The following is a 19803-nucleotide window of genomic DNA, read 5'->3' as shown; positions in this document are numbered from 1 at the left end:
TTGTTTTTAACTGCCTGTGGACGGGTTTCTCACAATTCGTGAAATCCAGCAGATAAACCGAGGTAGGGACTGCTGCATCCAGTAGGTAAGTGGCTTTATACCTACCTCCTGGTTCCAGGGACCCTCTTTCCCCCCCTCCCCCCCCCCACCCCTTCCAATCCTCGGCCGATCCCCGATCCCCTGCCGATCCCTGACCACCCCCCTGCGATCCCTGGCTCTCCCCAATCCCCTGCCAATCCCCAATTTCCCCCCCCCCCCCCCCTCCTGCGATCCCTCCCCTGGGCTGAACCCTCCCTCCCTCTCCGCATATGCAGGCCTACCCGCCCGCAGCCAGCCAGCCTCTCAATCTGGCTGGCTGCAGGGGGGAATCCAAGGCCTCGCATTCAAATCAGGCCCTGCCGTTAAAGTCGGCAGGGCCTGCGGGAATCCCGGCCTCCCGGATTTCCTGTCCGCCTCGGAGGCCACCCGCCACCAACCCGCCTACTGGAGAATATCCTGGCTGTCCTTCTGGCTCTCAATTTCCTTATTCATGTCAATTGGAGTGAATGAAATTAAAATTTGTTTCCAAATTAATTAAAGCTAATGCATAGTGGACAATATCAGCATCTGTTTCTTGGAATAGGTATCCAGACTCCACTGTACTCAGAAACATTCAGCTGGTAGAAGTATTTGGTGCAATGTGAGGGAGCTGAATTGGTATCAGTGTGTCAGTGGTTTTATTTTTCTAAATCTTTTCCTGGTTGCCTTGCCAACAGTTAAGTGATAGTCAACCTGAGATATGAAAATAAAAAGTTGAAAGACTGTCTGATATATTTTTAAAAATCGGTTGCTTGTATCATTTTGTTATTCAAAGTTTGGTTTCTTTTAGGTGATTGACATGAATGATTATCAGCGGAGGAGGTTTGCTTCTCGCATTATTGACTGCCTCTTCAATACTGCGACAGACAAAAAGATAGCTGTTTTAGGGTTTGCTTTCAAAAAGGACACTGGGGACACACGGTAATTTTATTACTCTGATATGCTTCAACGTTTCTGTGATGATATAAAGCTGCGTGTGCAGTGCTGTAATGTTGAGAACAATTTTATCTTGACATTTTTTGTTGGAAAATATTTACGACAGCAGCATTTGCTACGACTATATCTTGACAAAGTATTCACATAGTAGGAATTTTATATCTTTAACTGAAATCAATATGCCAAACACTGATAAAAGGAGTGTTCATTTCTGTGCAAGTGGTGGAATTAAACCATGAAAAGAAAATGCCCGTGCAGCTCGTGGTTGTTTTTCCAACTGATCATTATTCATTAATCCAGGAGTTGATCTTCAGTGGTTCAGTCCTAACCAAGAGAACCAATATGGTGTGTTCATGAGGCTGCTTTGGGCCCAACGTAACTGAGAATCTCTCATCTCAAAAAAGGTCCTTTTTGAATGAGGAATGTTTTACACTGAAAGTTTTTCTCCAACCCTACCCCAGTGGAGTGACATTCTCTTTAATTGTTTTAACTTAATTTAAATTCATTTTAATTCTGCAGAATTTTAAATTGACTTGTGGCTAATGACATTTTTTTATTTTAGGGAGTCTTCCAGTATCTACATCAGCAAATACCTACTGGATGAAGGTGCCAATCTTCACATCTACGACCCCAAAGTTCCCAAAAAACAGATCATTCAGGACCTGTCACATCCCAACATCTCTCCAGATGCCTCTGATCAAGGTGTAATATGAAACAACCTTTTTTCTTTTTCCTCTTCATATATATTATTGAGTACAGACTGGGTTTTTAAAAAAAAACCTGAGGTTGTGTTCCCATACTCTAAGTCCAATCTTCTATATACACTAAGAACCAAAGTAGACCCAGCACTGACCCTTGGGGTATACCACTTGCAATCTCTCTCCACGCTGAGCAATACCCATTTGCCCTAACTCTCTTTCCTGTCAATCTTTCTATTCAGCTGCTACATTTCCTCTTATGCTGTGTGCCTGAATTTTTCTAACAAGCCTCTTGTTCAACACCATATCAAACAGCGTCTAAAAATCCATATACACTGCTGCCCTGAATTTCGACAGGGGTTTTTCCTGATTCCTACCATAGCTTTGGCAGGAGATCAACACAACCCCTGGAGAAACAGTGTAAATGGCTATTCCCACTGACCTGAAGTTACAGCAAGAGGCAAAGTCAACATATCTAGTTCCACCAATGAGAACCAAACAAGAAAATTGAATGGTAGGTGATAGCCTAATTTTTAGACACCTCCCTTCATGTAATGGCACAGGTGATGGGAGGAGGGTGGTTGCTTCCTTTGTGGCACCGGAATTTAAATCTGTATGGGATGGAAGTTATTCAGTTATTTTTATCAACTTTGCTAATGAACTTGTACAAAATTCCCAAATTTACTATTTAAGTGATGTTGTTAACCTATTTAAAATAGCAGTCAGAATAATTTCTAGCCCTACCCGTCATTTAAAACTTTTATCACATTCTATGTGCAGGATTGTTTTATGCTTTCTTGTATCAGTCGTTCATTATTTTCCAGGAAACCTGAACTTTTCAGTCATTTCAGTTTTACACTGTGTGACTTTGCCCTGTTCATTGACATTAGCACATAACCAAAATCCTTTAAGTTAGTCCTTGTTGAACATTTTAGCGCTTTAAATAAATTCTAAAACTAACAATTTCAGCAATGATTAGAAATTTTTACAATGCAGAAAAATAGCCGTGTAAATTTAAGTCAGCAGTACAGATACTCGTTACAATAATTGAGGTAAACCTTTTCCTTACATGCAGTGTCTCGCTTGGTCACTATCTGCACTGATGTATATGAAGCCTGTGACAGAGCTCACGCTATCGTCATCTGTACTGAGTGGGATGAATTCAAGGTAAGAGGAAACCCGATGAAAGGTGAGCTCCTAATCAGATCCTGCTCCTAGCATTCCAGATTATCTTGCACAGGAAACACGTGTTAAGAAACTCTAGAAATAAAATGCATAAGGCACCTGGACCAGATCAGATCCACTCCAGAATCATCAAGGAAACGACAGAGGAAATAGGCAATATTCTGGTTAATGATTTTATGAGCTACATAAATCTAGAGGCTAGGAATTGATGATTCAAGTTTTTTAAATACTAACAAGCGTGGATTATGTATAGATATATTAAAGAGGACTGTGTGGTGCAGTGGATTAAATGCTGCTCCTTCATCTCTGTATTCAAATCTAGCCCCAATTGATTGAATGAGACTCTCCTCTGTCTGCTGTAAGGGTCCTATGTGAAATAACTTCAATTCTTAGCACCAAACTGCCCTTAATTTGGCACTAAATTGGCAACCACTCAGAGAGAAGTCACATGATGGCTGGTGGGGGCAATGGAAAGATATCACACTGGTGTAGTAGGGGGTGCTCTTGGATAAGGTTGAGACTGAGACTCATTTGATATCGGTAGTGCTTGTTGCTGACACTAAAGGGGTCATTTTCTCTCTTCACACTACTGCATTACTTGCTGGAAGTACATATTGGAAATGTTGCTGGTCGGTGAGTAGGTAACTAGGGTTTGTAAATCTAAGGTTATCACCAAAAGAATGAAGGAAGAGGTAAGGATAATTTTTTTTTTGTAGAGTGTTGTTAGGATGTGGAATGCTTTACTAGAAACAGTAGTGGAAGCAGAATCGATAATAAAAGGGAAATGGATAAATATTTGAAAAAGAATGTTTCTAAAGGATATGGGAAAAGGGCAGGGAAATAGGACTAGGTGGGTTGTTCTTTCAGAGCGCAATGGACCGATTAGCAACCTTTATTCCTGTAACATTCTTTAATAGCTGGATAAATATCTGCTTAAAAGTAGATCTCCTAGTTTGTGGATCATGTCAGTTCCTAATGGATAAAAGCCAGTAGAACCAGATTGTCCTTGCTATTGAATGAGGGAAAGAATTATTAAAAAAATTAGAAAGCATTTTAAAATAATATTTTCCAGAAGTGGTGCAGTTATATAAAACCATTCCTTTGGCTCCCCTAGTGACTGTGTTTCTACAGTAATTCTCAATATCATTGACGAGTAGGACAGGATAGATCTCAATTCATTCCTTTCTAATCTGGGTCATATGGCACATGAAGCAAGATTCTATTTCAGAGAGGATAAATCAGAGAGCATTGTAAACCCACTGCACTCTAGTGTGTGCACAGATCAAGTGGTAAAGACCTGGGAATAGGTCACATAGGCACCACCTTGGCCTGTGAATGCCCGGTGCAAAGGGCAGCAAGGCACCCTGACCAATTGGAACAAAATGACTGAAGTGGGAAGCTGAAAATCATTCTTTTAAATGGATGGAAAATTGTGGCCCACAAAGTCCAGATAACCATGGATTATGGGAGAGGCGCCCTGCTAGTAGCGCAAAGTCAGAAATTATTCTCAATGAGTCTTTATCTAACATTTATGTATCTTCATTTTTCCAGGTGCTGGATTATGAACTCATTCATAAGAAAATGCTAAAACCAGCTTTCATCTTTGATGGCAGGCGTGTTCTAGATGATCTGCATCCAAAACTCCAGAAGCTGGGATTCCAGGTACTGTATAAAGGAGTTGACTTTCCCTCAGTAAGGAAAGCAGTTCTTCTGATATTTACAGATATCTGTTTGTTGACGGGCTTGAGAAGGATTCGAATCTCAGGGAAACAGAATTCAGACCATGCTGAATCTTCAGTCTCAGTTAATAATAAATGTTTTTGGATCTTTTTGCTCCAGGTTGAGACTATTGGCAAGAAGGTAACTGGGCAGAGGATTCCTTTCACACCCACAGCTGAAGTTCCTAAATTTAGTCTACAGGAACCTCCAATGAAGAAAGTCAAGGTGTAAATATTTGGACAACTATTAGCCTTTTTTTAATGTGAAATTTCACCCATAGAATAAATGTTAATGTTTATATTCAAAAAGGGCTTTTAAATGAGCAAAATGATGATCAACATATTTTTTATATTAATTAAACAAATCTGTTACTCAGTAGTTTTCCACTGATTATAATTGGTAGTATTTTCTTGCTTTCCTTTAACTTTTTTCCCTCCTCCCTGAAGGTGCTAATTTGCACTGGGGTGTGGTGCAGGTGCGGGCTGCCCTGTGACCCTTCATGGGCATGTCTAGGCAGAAAGTGTCAACAGGTTAGTTGACCCTAGAGACCGATTCTATCCTTACTCAGCCACCATGTATGTGCACTTTTCAGCAAGGCCCCCTGAATTTTTCCCCTTCCTTAGCCAAGGGGCTCTGAGGCCAATTGTAGTACCCCTATTGTCATCTTGGCTAAAATCAAATGATATTGCACTTGAGACCTTCCCGGCTCATATGACCTAGCTCCACATATTTGCATGACACTTAATCAGCAGTTAATTTTGCTAGCAAGTATTTTAACCACATTAAATTTTGAATTTAATATTTTAAAGTTTTCACCTTGCTAATAAAATATAAAAATAATTTAATATTTTAAGCACTTTCAGAATTCGAGTTGCAAATTGGAGGAAAGCTCATGGTGAAATTTCCACAGGACGATATAGACGGGTTGGTCAGATGGGCAGAACAGTGGCAAATGGAATTTAACCCTGAAAAGTGTGAGGTGATGCATTTTGGGAGGACTAACAAGGCAAGGGAATACACAATGAATGGTAAGACCCTAGGAAAGACAGAGGATCAGAGGGACCTTGGTGTGCATGTACATAGATCCCTGAAGGCAGCAGAACAGGTGGATAAGGTGATTAAAAAGGCATATGGGATACTTGCCTTCATTAGCCAAGGCATAGAATATAAGAGCAGGGAGGTTATGATGGAGCTGTACAAAACGCTGGTAAGGCCACAGCTGGAGTACTGTGTGCAGTTCTGGTCGCCACACTATAGAAAGGATGTGATTGCTTTGGTGAGGGTGCAGAGGAGATTTACCAGGATGTTATCTGGGCTGGAGCGCTTCAGCTATGAAGAAAGACTGGACAAGCTGGGGTTGTTTTCCTTGGAGCAGAGAAGGCTGAGGGGGGACCTGATTGAGGTATACAAAATTATGAGGGGCATAGATAGGGTGGATAGAAAGGAACTTTTCCCCTTAGTAGAGGGGTCAATAACAAGGGGGCATAGATTCAAGGTAAGGGGCAGGAGGTTTAGAGGGGATTTGAGGAAAAACTTTTTCACCCAGAGGGTGGTTGGAATCTGGAACTCACTGCCTGAAAGGGTGGTAGAGGCAGGAACCCTCAACATTCAAGAAGCATTTGGATGAGCACTTGAAATGCCATAGCATACAAGGCTACGGACCAAATGCTGGAAAATGGGATTAGATTAGACAGGGCTTGATGGCCGGTGCGGACGCGATGGGCCGAAGGGCCTCTTTCTGTGCTGTATAATTCTATGGAGGAGAAATTCGGTTGATAGCGCCACCGATTAACGCCTAAAGAGGCCGAGAAGTGGGGCGCTAGCCAATTTCCGGGCGGGGCAAGGCGCCTAGCTGCTCCATATTGAGCATGCATTTAGCGCCGGCGCTAAATCTTAGCGCCCGCTCATGGGTGCAGGCTGATTATGACGTCATTTGAGTGTGCAATGCCTTTTGGGTGCCCCAGACCGGAAATTCAGTGGCGCCTCCCTCTGTAGCGCCTGGCGCTAATAGTGACAGCTTACCTGGGCCTTACCAAGTCACTCTCGGGCTGGAGGAGCGTTATTTAAAGGGGACTGGTGTGGTTTAAAAGCGGCAGCCATTTTTGGATCACAACTTCCTCGAGAGCTACAAAGAGTTGCTGAGCTGCACACTGAGAGCCATTTGACCACTGAGCCAGCGCAGGCAGATGATCTTCAGCCTTCTGACCATCACCTTGCTGTTGGTGAGCCTTGACAATGGGGCACTTATTATGGGGGCTGCATTGGAGGGGAACATCCTGCTGCTGAATCATCTGGAAAGGGCACTGAGACGCAGGGAGAGGGGGGCGGGCATGGCCAGATGGAGGAGGGCCAACAGACGTTGCCACAGCAGACCTTACGCTGGCAGGGTTATCCAACAGCAGTTTTCCCACATGAACATGCTGGAGGAGCAGTGTGTCAGAAGGCTGCGATTTAGAAAGGAGGTGGTGACTGAGCTGTGCCAGCTGCTTCAGCCAGATCTGCAGCCTCAGATAAGGTGTAGGACATCTCTGTTGGCGGCTGAGAAGATGGCTGCTGGTCTGAACTTCTACGCGAGCGGCTCTTCTCAGGCTGCGCATCAGAGGCTGATCAGAAGTAGCTTCTAGGCCCCTCTCACGGAATGCTTGCTGCCATTCCAAGAACAGGAATGGAACCGGTCTGATACCCCCAAGCCTGTGAAGGGCAAGATGCATGTAAATAGCAGGCATGGCCATTGTAAATGAAGAAAGTGTTTCATTACACAAAATGTGGTTCCTTCAAACATAAGAAAGCTATGGCAACAGAAAGCAAAACTAATACACTGACACATAACTGCCTCTCACACCCGGGAGACTGTCCAAAACATAAATCACATTCCGACCATCTTCCTTGGCCTTGATCCCATTGCGCCAACCAAAGCATCCAATGCCCCATCAGTGAGGCGTTCCGCCCTCTGCCTCACCCTTTCCATGTCTTGCTAGGCTGGTGCGCCACAGGTAAGCTCCCACCGCTTTGAAGGCCTACAAGGCAGTGAGTGTGTCTGGTAATGCCAATTGATCTGCCCCTTTAAGAGCTGGCCGGCGCCACTGTGTCTCAGGGAAAGTGATTATTGACAGCACCCTCGCTGTGCCCCGCTGCCGTGAAATTGGGTTGCGCCCCCGGGTTAGCGCCTTAAGAGTAGCGTGCAGCGCCTGATTTAGCGCCGCAATCACCTTTAGGGGCACTGCAACCCAATATCACGCTAGGTGGCGCTAAACTTTGCGCATCGCCAGGACTAGCGCCCCAAACGTGGCTATACCGAATTTCTAGGCCTATGACTCTAAACTAGTATTACACAGGTATTGACTGGTTGATGATGTTAAGTCGTAGCTATTACCAAAAATGTTACTGAAGTGGCTGATATGGAGTTTAAGCCAAAAGGTTTATTTAATTGAGATAAATTTTCTTACCCTTCTGAGCAATTGTTCCTTTCTCTTGCCTCTGCTGAGTTTTTGCTCAAACATATCAAAAACTCAATACATTTAGAAAGAAAGAGTCTCGGGATTGGTCTGACAGTCAAGCATACACTCACCGAGGCTACCTGTTGACTTATTTCCCACCCCCCCCCCCCCCCCGATCACTATTTGTAAAATGGAATTTAAAGAAAAAGTGTATCTATATAAAATTCTTGCATCCAACATACTTCAGATAGCACATTTCAAAGTGTGAAAAAAAGAAAAAGAAAGCCAGTCATTTGCTGTTGCTTTTGCTGATAACCCAGCTTCTCCACAAGGACAGAAACAGTGGATTTACAAAAAACTTTCTTAAACAATTAGCTTACAATTGGCTTCAGGATGTACCACAGGGAAAGCCTGATAAATATCCTAAAAGGACAGGCTGGGCTAAACACAGATCCATGACCTAAACATCACAGCTGTGTTCCAGACACCAGAACAGCTATGAGCAGAGCCATGGGAAATTAACTGATTAAAAAATAAACCTTTTTCTCCCATTTAACTGAGATTTCACCATAACTTTGTGGATGAGCCTCCAACATTGCAGTCTACTATTTGTTGAAATCAGTAGCTGGTCGTAGAGAATTTTACCCCTGTTCAAAGGGTTTTTAGCCACCTGTTGCATTTAGAATTTCAGCCATCATAAAGCTAGACATAAGAACATAAGAAATAGGAGCAGGAGTAGGCCAATCGGCCCCTCGAGCCTGCTCCGCCATTCAATAAGATCATGGCTGATCTGATCCTAACCGCCAATCTACTATCACAGAACCATCTCCTGAATCTAACAGAATTAGACACATGAAATAGGAGCAGGATCAGGCTACACGGCCCCTGGGCCCGCTCCGCTACCCACAGGGCCATGACCGATCCGAACCTAGACTCATGTCCAAATTCCTGCCCGCTCCCCATAACCCTTTATTCCCTTTACTTCTAGGAAACTGTCTATTTCTGTTTTAAATTTATGTAATGATGTAGCTTCTACAGCTTTTTGGGGCAGCATATTCCATGGACCTACCACCCTCTGAGTGAAGTAGTTCCTCCTCATCTCAGTTTTGAAAGAGCAGCCCCTTATTCTAAGACTATGCCCCCTAGTTCTAGTTTCACCCATCATCGGGAAAATCCTCCCCGCATCCACCCGATCCGACCCCTTCACAATCTTATATGTTTCAATAAGATCGCCTCTCATTCTTCTGAACTCCAATGAGTAGAGTCCCAATCTACTCAACCTCTCCTCATATGTCCATCCCCTCATCCCCGGGATTAACCGAGTGAACCTTCTTTGTACTGACTCGAGAGCAAGTATGTCTTTTCTTAAGTATGGACACCAAAATTGTATGCAGTATTCCAGGTGCGGTCTCACCAATACCTTGTACAACTGAAGCAATACCTCTCTATTTTTATATTCTATCCCCCGAGCAATGAAAGCCAACATTCCATTGGCCTTCTTAATCACTTGCTGCACCTGCATACTAACCTTTTGAGTTTCGTGCACCAGGACCCCCAGATCCCTTTGTACTTCAGTACTTTCCAGTTTCTTGCCATTAAGATAATAACTTGCTCTATGATTTTTCCTGCCAAAGTGCATACCTCACACTTTCCAGTATTGTATTCCATCTGCCAAATCTCTGCCCACTTACTTAGCCTGTCAATGTCCCCTTGCAGGTTTTTTATGTCCTCCTCACTCACTACTTTCCCTCCCATCTTAGTATCATCTGCAAACTTTGATATGTTACACTCGGTCCCCTCCTCCAAATCATTAATATAGATTGTAAAGAGTTGGGGACCCAGCACTGACCCCTGTGGAACACCACTAGTTACTGATTGCCAGTCCGAGAATGAACCATTTATCCCAACTCTCTGCCTTCTGTTAGATAGCCAATCCTCTATCCATGCCAGAATATTACCCCCAATCCCATGATTTTTTATCTTAAGCAATAATCTTTTGTGTGGCACCTTGTCAAATGCCTTTTGGAAGTCTAAATACACTACGTCCACTGGTTCCCCTTTATCCACCCTATATGTTACTTCCTCAAAGAACTCCAGCAAATTTGTCAAACATGACTTCCCCTTCATAAAACCATGCTGACTTTGTCCTATTAAATTATGATTATCCAAATGTCCTGTTACTGTCTCCTTAATAATGGACTCCAATATTTTACCTACCACAGATGTTAGGCTAACTGGTCTATAGTTTCCAGCCTTCTGTCTACTGCCCTTTTTAAATAAGGGCGTTACATTAGCAGTTTTCCAGTCTGCCGGGACCTTTGCTGAGTCCAGGGAGTTTTGGAAAATTATTACCAATGCATCCACAATCCCTACCGCCACTTCCCTCAAGACCCTAGGATGTAAGCCATCAGGTCCAGGTGATTTATCCGCCTTGAGTCCCATTATTTTACCGAGTACCACTTCCTTAGTGATTTTGATCGTGTTTAGCTCCTCCCCACCCCCCCCCCCCCATAGCCCCCTGTTTGTCCAGTGTTGGGATATTCTTAGTGTCTTCTACTGTAAAGACTGATACAAAATATTCATTCAGTGTTTTTGCCATCTCCATATTTCCCACCATTAATTTCCCGGTCTCATCCTCTAAGGGACCAACATTTACTTTAGCCACCCTTTTTCTTTTTATATAACTATAAAAACTCTTACTATCTGTTTTTATATTTTTTGCTAATTTACTTTCATAATCTATCTTCCCTTTCTTAATCAATCTGTGTTATTTTTTGCTGTCTTTTAAAGTTTTCCCAATCCTCTATCCTCCCACTAGATTTGGCTACCTTATATGCCCTTGTTTTTAGTCGAATACTATCCTTAATTTCTTTACTTAGCCACGGATGGCTGTCTTTTCTTTTACACCCTTTTTCTTCTCAGTGGAATATATATTTTTTGGAAGTTGTAAAATAACTCCTTAAATGTACACCACTGACCATGTATCGTCTTACCCTTTAATCTATTTTCCCAATCTACTCTACTCAATTCCGCTCTCATACCTTCATAGTCTCCTTTATTCAAGCTTAGCACGCTTGTTTGAGATCCAACCTTCTCACCCTCTAATTGAATATGGAATTCAACCATGTTATGGTCACTCATTCCAAGGGGATCCTTTACCAGGACATTTTTAATTAATCCTGTCTCGTTACACAGGACCAGATCTAAGGTTGCTTGCCCCCTGGTCGGTTCAGTTACATACTGCTCAAGAAACCCATCCCTAATACACTCAATGAACTCATCCTCAAGGCAGCCCTGCCCAATTTGATTTGTCCAATTAATATGATAGTTAAAATCCCCCATAATTATAGATGCTCCCTTATTACAAGCCTCAACTATTTCCTGATTGATACTCCGTCCAACAGAGTTGCAACTGTTCGGAGGCCTATAGACAAGGCCTAGTAATTGAGCACGCATGTTTCACGTTGGCACTTGGGTTTAAATCCAACCCACACCATTAGAATGAAAATCTCCTCTCTGTTGTTAGTATCACTGTAACCCTAAAGTAATCAGTGAGACATGGCTTTCATCTCCTCTCTAACAGCAGGGTTTAAATGCAATGGAATTAGTTGTAACCTTGAATCTTGTTAAAACATTTCAACAAATGCTTCTATATCCAATTATTGAGCTGTTTGCAGCACTGGATAATCCTCGCTAACATTGAAGACTGGCATTTGCTGGAATATTTCATTTCTCAACTGTAATTTGGAGAACCAAAGCTTAGCGGGAACTTCTGTGTAAATGTCGTCATTGTAATAAATAAGACAAGTTTCAATGGTGCACTGCTTAAAGAATATGACTTGAGTTTTGTTCATTTTTCTTCTAAATGATAAATAAATGGTTGACCTTTATTGCTGACACCAATACATAATTCTAAAAATATTCTTGCTGTTGTAAAAGTCTTTATCTACTTTTGTAACTGTTAACACAGTAAGATCTTGGGTTAGATATGAAACCTTTCCGTTACACTACAGCATTTTAATTAATCCGACTCAAACATCATACTATTTTTCTCTTGGTAATTTTCTTCCCTCCCTATATGAAGGGTTTGACGGTTCTACAGATTCCAGTATCTTGTCCAAATGTGTGAGCCTCAACCGTGAACACTACTCGCATAGAGGAATGGTTACAAGGGTGTAACAAGTATAGTAGCAGAAGTATAAAATTGCAGGGCTCTGCAAATTACATAAAACATGTCCTAGTGATAGAGAATGTACCGCAGGAAGGAACTCCCAATGGTTAAATCACCCCATCTCAATTCAGACTGCTGTGTTTAACATAGAAACATAGAAGATAGGAGCAGGAGTAGGCCATTCGGCCCCTTGAGCCTGCTCCGTCATTCAATGCGATCATGGCTGATCATCCAAATTCAGTACCCTGTCCCTGCTTTCTCCCCATATCCCTTGATCCCTTTAGCCTTAAGAAATATCTCCAATGCCTTCTTGAATATATTTAAGGAATTGTTAAAAGACAAACTCGCATATAACTCAGGGCACTTAACAGTGCTGTTTAGTCAAACAGGCATCACTACTATGCATGACCCTAAGCTGGTGACTACACATATGCATTTTTACCCAGGGGTGCTGAATTAGTATCCTACCACTGTCCTAGCTGTGATCAGCTAGCTCAATACACATACAGGGATCAATATTGCAAATTACATAAAACATGGGATACTCAATACAGGGATCAAACCTGGGACCCTCCTGGTTTGTATGAATCAGCTGCTCCATGGATTAACTCAAAATCCTGGAACTCCCTACCTAACAGCACTGTGGGAGTACCTTCACCACACGGTCTGCACCGGTTCAAGAAGGCAGCTCACCGCCACCTTCTCGAGGGCAGTTAGGGATGAGCAATAAATGCCAGCCTTGCCAGCGATATTCACATCCTATAAACGAAGTTTAAAAAAAAACTGAGCCATCAAGGAAACATATTTATGAGACATGGCAATTTAATCAAAAAGCTGAAACACACTATGAAAGTTACCACTGGTGAGTTTTACTTTTAAACATAGGGCGGTGTGAATTGAGACCGGCAGGGGTCACAGTCTAGCTCAACAGTGGGAACCCTTGCTGATTTTCCTTTCGCTAACCCAGGGGCATTGTTGACTGCCATCACAATCCCATTTGGTGATATCTCATTACAGGAAAATAAAGAGCCTTACACGTGTGATAATGTCCATCCTACTTGTTACACTCTGCAAGCAGTGCAGTTAGGTGATGTAAAAACATAAGGGCATTGGGTTATTCAACATCTCTTCTTAAACTCTATGAAGCCTTTCTCATAACATGGTTACTTTTGGTAAAAAAACCTACAAAATCTCTATTTAGTGTAATAGTATTGAACTTGATGTTTTTTGAACTTGATTTGAAAAATTCTCTTGTGGGATCATTTTATGTATAAAATTATTATTCAACTGATTAAAAATAAGTATTCCATTAAAAGTAACACTCCACTTGAGATGGTAGACAGTTTCTCCATAACTGCAGCTACCTCATCCCACAAAGCTGAATATTTCAATGTCATGAGAATAAAGGAATACCAATAGCAGAATACACCCCGACGTCTTGTCATTGGGGGAACCACCGGTACTAGTGTTACCACACAAATACAAAATAGTTTAATATGTTATGTTTTGCAACTTTGAAAGTTGTGTACCATTACACTTTTACATATTTAAACAGTAAAATAGATTTATAACAAATGAAATACTGCAGCACCTGTTGTACTTAAGAATGATGGATATTTGACATTCTTGAGCCCCAATCTTCCAAGGCCCTGCCAGCAGTCAGTGCAGAGCCTTGCTGGTGATGGGAAATTCAGGCCCTCAACCTACGGTTGCCTACCCTCTAGGATTGTCCTGGAGTCGCCAGGAATTGAAGATTAATCTCCTGGACACTGCTGCGAGCAAACACAAGAGAAAATTCATAGGGACATCAAAAAAAGGAGTGTTTGTTTCATTTTCCTGTGAATATTTTTGTGTATTAGTTGTAAAATTATTGGAGATGGGGGAAAAGGAATGTTTTACTGGGTGGGGCTGTTGGAGGCAGGAGCTCATGTGGTGAAACCTCCCTGAATATGTTTAACCAGAGCTGGCAACCCTACCTCACCTCATGCACCCAATTTGCTGTACATTGCATATTGCAACATGCAATTTCAGGTATGAGGCTATGTTGAAAGCCTAGCAACCCCATGACCTACATGAACATAAAGACTTGCACTCAAGTAGTCAGGTGGTGTCTGAACAAACATCATGCACATTTGTGGTCGTTATCCCGGAAGCAGCCGAGATGTCTTCATTATACAGCAGTCCACGGTGCCTATGCTTGTTGAAGAAACATTGGAGGGATGGTTCCTAGGACACGGTTAGCCTCAACATCCATGGCTGCTGACCCTGAAAGGAACCCCACACTCCCCAAGTGAGGAGACCTTGGGCTGAGCATCTGTTTGCTGTTCATGGGAAATGCCTATTCTTTTTAAATGGAAATGTCTACCTTCTAATGTTTGTGTGTTGACAATTTTAGGCAAGGCACATTTTATATTACGGAGGCGTAACTTTTAAATTTACTTTTAATTTCAAAAAGAAAATGTGCATTTCATTTCAAGGATTACATACTTTCTTTTATTCAAAGGTTAATCATGATATGGATTTGGAAAAAATAAAATTTTGATTAAATTTGGTTATGAAAAAATATTTATCTGGTCACCTTAAATAGTGAGTAACATGGCTCAACATGTGGAAGGTGTCTTATGATATATGGTTCAATTTTACAAAATCATGACCCCAATTTAAGGCCACCAGGATCACATATTGGGAATTCACATACACTTCCCATGATTTTCCAGCCATTATGAATTTTAAATCTCAGGCTAGGAGAGATTTTATGAAATCATGTTCCCTGCCAGCTGGAAGTGTATATTGGAAACTTGAACAGAAAATCATGGCTAAATTCCTGATTTGCACACCCGGTGGGTAATCATCCACGATAGAAGCTTGATTTTGTAAAATCAGCCCTCCAGTGAAATCTTAAAATGTAGCATCAATGGTTGTGAGTAGAGCAGGCTCTGCTGTTAACAGTATAGTGTGGATTTGGGACCATTATAATCATTTCATACATATTGGGGGGGCGGGGAAGAGGAAAGAAACACATTTGATTAACGAGTGCAGAAATGCAAGTGAACAAAGCCAATAAAAACTGGCCATCCTGGTGTTTTTGGATGTGGTCATTTTTCCAAAAATAAACTCAGTTACTTCCCCTTTCTTCATGTACAAAGTGCTTATGTTCAAAATAATGAAGTATGGATTTATTATGAGTTATTGGGATAGTATGATCTGATTTTCCTCCTGATGCGATTTCCCTTATTTTTACTTTTCCTGAAACTGAAAACCCTATCAATCATTGGGATTGTGCTGTTTGAGTGATGGAACTAGATGTGAGATTGTCTGGACCCAGCAAGTACACTTTGCACAGTCCTCATTTTTAATAAGTGTTAGCTCAAATACAGATAATATGCTAGTGTATGCATACTTTAGTCACTAAGAAGAACTTTGCATTCTCTCAGATGGTTACCTTTTGAGAAGTACCCGGATAGTAGTGGGGGCCTGATCCAAAATAAAATGGAAAACCACTGGCATAATATAGTTCCACAAGCAGTTTTCTTCAAATTTTATTGTCATTCACATAAAAAACAAAGTGAATAAATGATTTAATTCTTAGTAATAACTGCAAGAAAAGTAATTTTGACTGAATATTAAATGTAGAATTACTCTTGTGTTGTCACATTTAGTCCATTATACAGGAAACGTTGTGATATCCGGCACTGACGGGACCGGCGTGTTGCCGATCTATCAAAACTGCCGGACATACAAAGTTAATGTTGAAGCATACGGAGGTTTTCATCTCCGTATCTGACAACAAACACTGTTGCTTAGCAACAGCTTTTAAAGAGTCGGCTGCAGCTGCAAGCGTCTGTAGCTGAAGCTGTTGCTATAGCTACAGACCTTGCAGTGGCTGACTGGGGAAAAAAAAAGAACGAGATCTAAAAAAAACTTACAGAAAACGGCTCCTGATTTTTGCCGTTAGATCGAGTATAGCGGACATACAACCTCCGGATAAACCAAAGTTTCCTGTATGTCATTTATTTATAGAATAAGAGTACAGTACAAGTGTCAGCTGTGGCTCAGTGGGTAGTACACTTGCCTATCAGTCAGAAGGTTGTGGGTTCAAGTCCCACTCCAGGGACTTGAGCACATAAATCTCAGCTGACACTCCAGCTGCATTGTTGGAGGAGCCGTCTTTCGGATGAGACGATAAACCGAGGTCCCGTCTACTCTCTCAAGTGAACATAAGAAATAGGAGCAGGAGTAGGCCAATCGGCCCCTCGAGCCTGCTCCACCATTCAATAAGATCATGGCTGATCTGATCCTAACCTCAAATCTTCTATCACTCTGCATCCACCCGAACCCATGTGATCTCCCGGGAGAGGCGAAAAACCAGATAAAGACCCAATGGCCAATTTGGGAGAAAAAAATCTGGGAAATTCCTCTCCGACCCATCTAGGCGATCGAAATTCTTCCAGGAGATCACTCTGTCCCTATATTTTCTACAGTACTTACCTTCTGTAAAGGCGATCTCCACCCCAGCCAGGAACAGGAATAAAACCATCTCCTGAAATCTAACAGAATTAGAACACAGTAGGAGCAGAACAAGGCTACACGGCCCCTGGGCCCGCTCCACTACCCACAGGGCCATGACCATTCCGAACCTAGACTCATGTCCAATTTCCTGCCCGCTCCCCGTAACCCTTAATTCCCTTTACTTCTAGGAAACTATCTATTTCTGTTTTAAATTTATTTAATGATGTAGCTTCCACAGCTTTCTGGGGCAGCAAATTCCACAAACCTACCACCCTCTGAGTGAAGAAGTTTCTCCTCATCTCAGTTTTGAATGAGCAGCCCCTTATTTTAAGATTATGCCCCCTAGTTCTAGTTTCACCCATCATCGGGAACATCCTCACCGCATCCACCCGATCAAGCCCCTTCACAATCTTATATGTTTCAATAAGATCGCCTCTCATTCTTCTGAACTCCAATGAGTAGAGTCCCAATCTACTCAACCTCTCCTCATATGACCACCCCCTCATCCCCGGGATTAACCGAGTGAACTTTCTTTGTACTGACTCGAGAGCAAGTATGTCTTTTCTTAAGTATGGACACCAAAACTGTATGCAGTATTCCAGGTGCGGCCTCACCAATACCTTGTACAACTGCAGCAATACCTCCCTGTTTTTATATTCCAACCCCCTAGCAATAAAAGCCAACATTCCATTGGCCTTCTTAATCACTTGCTGCACCTGCATACTAACTTTTTGAGTTTCGTGCACCAGGACCCCCAGATCCCTTTGTACTACAGTACTTTCCAGTTTCTTGCCATTAAGATAATAACTTGCTCTATGATTTTTCCTGCCAAAGTGCATAACCTCACACTTTCCAGTATTGTATTCCATCTGCCAAATCTCTGCCCACTTACTTAGCCTGTCTATGTCCCTTTGCAGGTTTTTTATGTCCTCCTCACTCACTACTTTCCGTCCCATCTTTGTATCATCTGCAAACTTTGATATGTTACACTCGGTCCCCTCCTCCAAATCGTTAATATAGATTGTAAAGAGTTGGGGACCCAGCACTGACCCCTGCGGAACACCACTAGTTACTGGTTGCCAATCTGAGAACGAACCATTTATCCCAACTCTCTGCTTTCTGTTAGAGAGCCAATCCTCCACCCACGCCAGAATATTACCCCCAATCCCGTGATTTTTTTATCTTGAGCAATAATCTTTTGTGTGGCACCTTGTCAAATGCCTTTTGGAAGTCTAAATACACTACGTCCACTGGTTCCCCTTTATCCACCCTGTATGTTACTTCCTCAAAAAACTCAAGCAAATTTGTTAAACATGACTTCCCCTTCATGAAACCATGCTGAGTTTGCCCTATTAAATTATGTTTATCCAAATGTCCCGTTACTGTCTCCTTAATAATGGACTCTAACATTTTACCAACCACAGATGTTAGGCTAACAGGTCTATAGTTTCCAGCCTTCTGCCTACTACCCTTTTTAAATAAGGGTGTTACATTAGCAGTTTTCCAATCTGCCGGGACCTTTGCTGAGTCCAGTGAGTTTTGGAAAATTATTACCAATGCATCCACAATCCCTACCGCTACTTCCCTCAAGACCCTGGGATGCAAGCCATCAGGTCCAGGGGATTTATCCGCCTTGAGTCCCATTATTTTACCAAGTACCACTTCCTTAGTGATTTTAATTGTATTTAGTTCCTCCCCCCCTAGAGCCCCCTGTTTGTCCAGTGTTGGGATATTCTTAGTGTCCTCTACTGTAAAGACTGATACAGAATAATTGTTCAGTGTTTTTGCCATCTCCATGTTTCCCACCATTAATTTCCCGGTCTCATCCTCTAAGGGACCAACATTTACTTTAGCCACCCTTTTTCTTTTTATATAACTATAGAAACTTTTACTGTCTGTTTTTATATTTTTTGCTAATTTACTTTCATAATCTATCTTCCCTTTCTTAATCAATCTTTTAGTTATTTTTTGCTGTCTTTTAAAGACTTCCCAATCTTCCATCCTCCCACTAGATTTGGCTACCTTATATGCCCTTGTTTTTAGTCGGATACTATCCTTAATTACTTTACTTAGCCACGGATGGCTATCTTTTCTTTTACACCCTTTTTTCCTCAGTGGAATATATTTTTTTTGGAAGTTGTAAAATAACTCCTTAAATGTACACCACTGGTCATGTACCGTCTTACCCTTTAATCTATTTTCCCAGTCCACTCTAATTAATTCCGCTCTCATACCTTCATAGTCTCCTTTATTCAAGCTCAGCACGCTTGTTTGAGATCCAACCTTCTCACCCTCTAATTGAATATGGAACTCAACCATGTTATGGTCACTCATTCCAAGGGGATCCTTTACTAGGACATTTTTAATTAATCCTGTCTCATTACACAGGACCAAATCTAAGGTTGCTTGCCCCCTGGTCGGTTCAGTTACATACTGCTCAAGAAACCCATCCCTAATACACTCAATGAACTCTTCCTCAAGGCTGCTCTGCCCAATTTGATTTGTCCAGTTAATATGATAATTAAAATCCCCCATAATTATAGCTGTTCCCTTATTACAAGCCTCAACTATTTCCTGATTAATACTCCGTCCAACAGGGTTGCAACTGTTCGGAGGCCTATAGACTACACCCACTAGTGTTTTTTTCCCCTTATTATTCCTTACCTCCACCCAGTGGACGAAAAAGATCCCATGGCACTATTTCGAAGAAGAGCAGGGGAATTATCCCCGGTGTCCTGGTCAATAATTATCTCTCAATCAACATAACAAAAAACAGATTATCTGGTCATTATCACATTGCTGTTTGTGGGAGCTTGCTGTGTGCAAATTGGTTGCCACATTTCCCACATTACAACAGTGACTACACTCCAAAAGTACTTCATTGACTTTAAAGCGCTTTGAGACATCCGGTGGTCGTGACAGGCGCTATATAAATGCAAGTCTTCCTTTTTACAATACCTCAATGCAGCTTCACTGTAAGCGGGTAAATATTCTGGTAATTCCAACCAAAACCTAGCTGAAAGATGTATTCAATTTTCATGTACGTGCATCAGTTTCACATCAAATTCAA

General features: G+C 41.9%; 1 protein-coding gene across 7 annotated transcripts in view; it reads left to right on the top strand.

Annotated features, from left to right (window-relative positions):
* ugdh (UDP-glucose 6-dehydrogenase) overlaps window positions 1-6064 on the top strand; it is a 34022-nt gene extending 27958 nt beyond the window's left edge. For 5 of the 7 annotated variants that reach the window (XM_085968847.1, XM_085968837.1, XM_085968820.1 and 2 more), the window contains 5 exons: window positions 869-999; window positions 1577-1716; window positions 2788-2879; window positions 4449-4559; window positions 4737-6064. In XM_085968847.1, coding sequence (XP_085824973.1) covers window positions 869-999; window positions 1577-1716; window positions 2788-2879; window positions 4449-4559; window positions 4737-4847 — 585 coding nt within the window. In that variant the 3' untranslated portion in view covers window positions 4848-6064. The remainder of the gene's footprint in view (window positions 1-868; window positions 1000-1576; window positions 1717-2787; window positions 2880-4448; window positions 4560-4736) is intronic. The other 2 variants (XM_085968855.1, XM_085968863.1) reach the window with 1 other exon arrangement.
* The last annotated feature ends 13739 nt before the right edge of the window (window positions 6065-19803 follow it).

Source organism: Somniosus microcephalus, chromosome 2 (assembly GCF_052327205.1).
Source record: "Somniosus microcephalus isolate GS21.2 chromosome 2, FLI_Smic_1.0, whole genome shotgun sequence".
In the NCBI taxonomy this organism is placed as follows: domain Eukaryota; kingdom Metazoa; phylum Chordata; class Chondrichthyes; order Squaliformes; family Somniosidae; genus Somniosus; species Somniosus microcephalus.
This window is presented reverse-complemented; position numbering and strand designations above follow the sequence as displayed.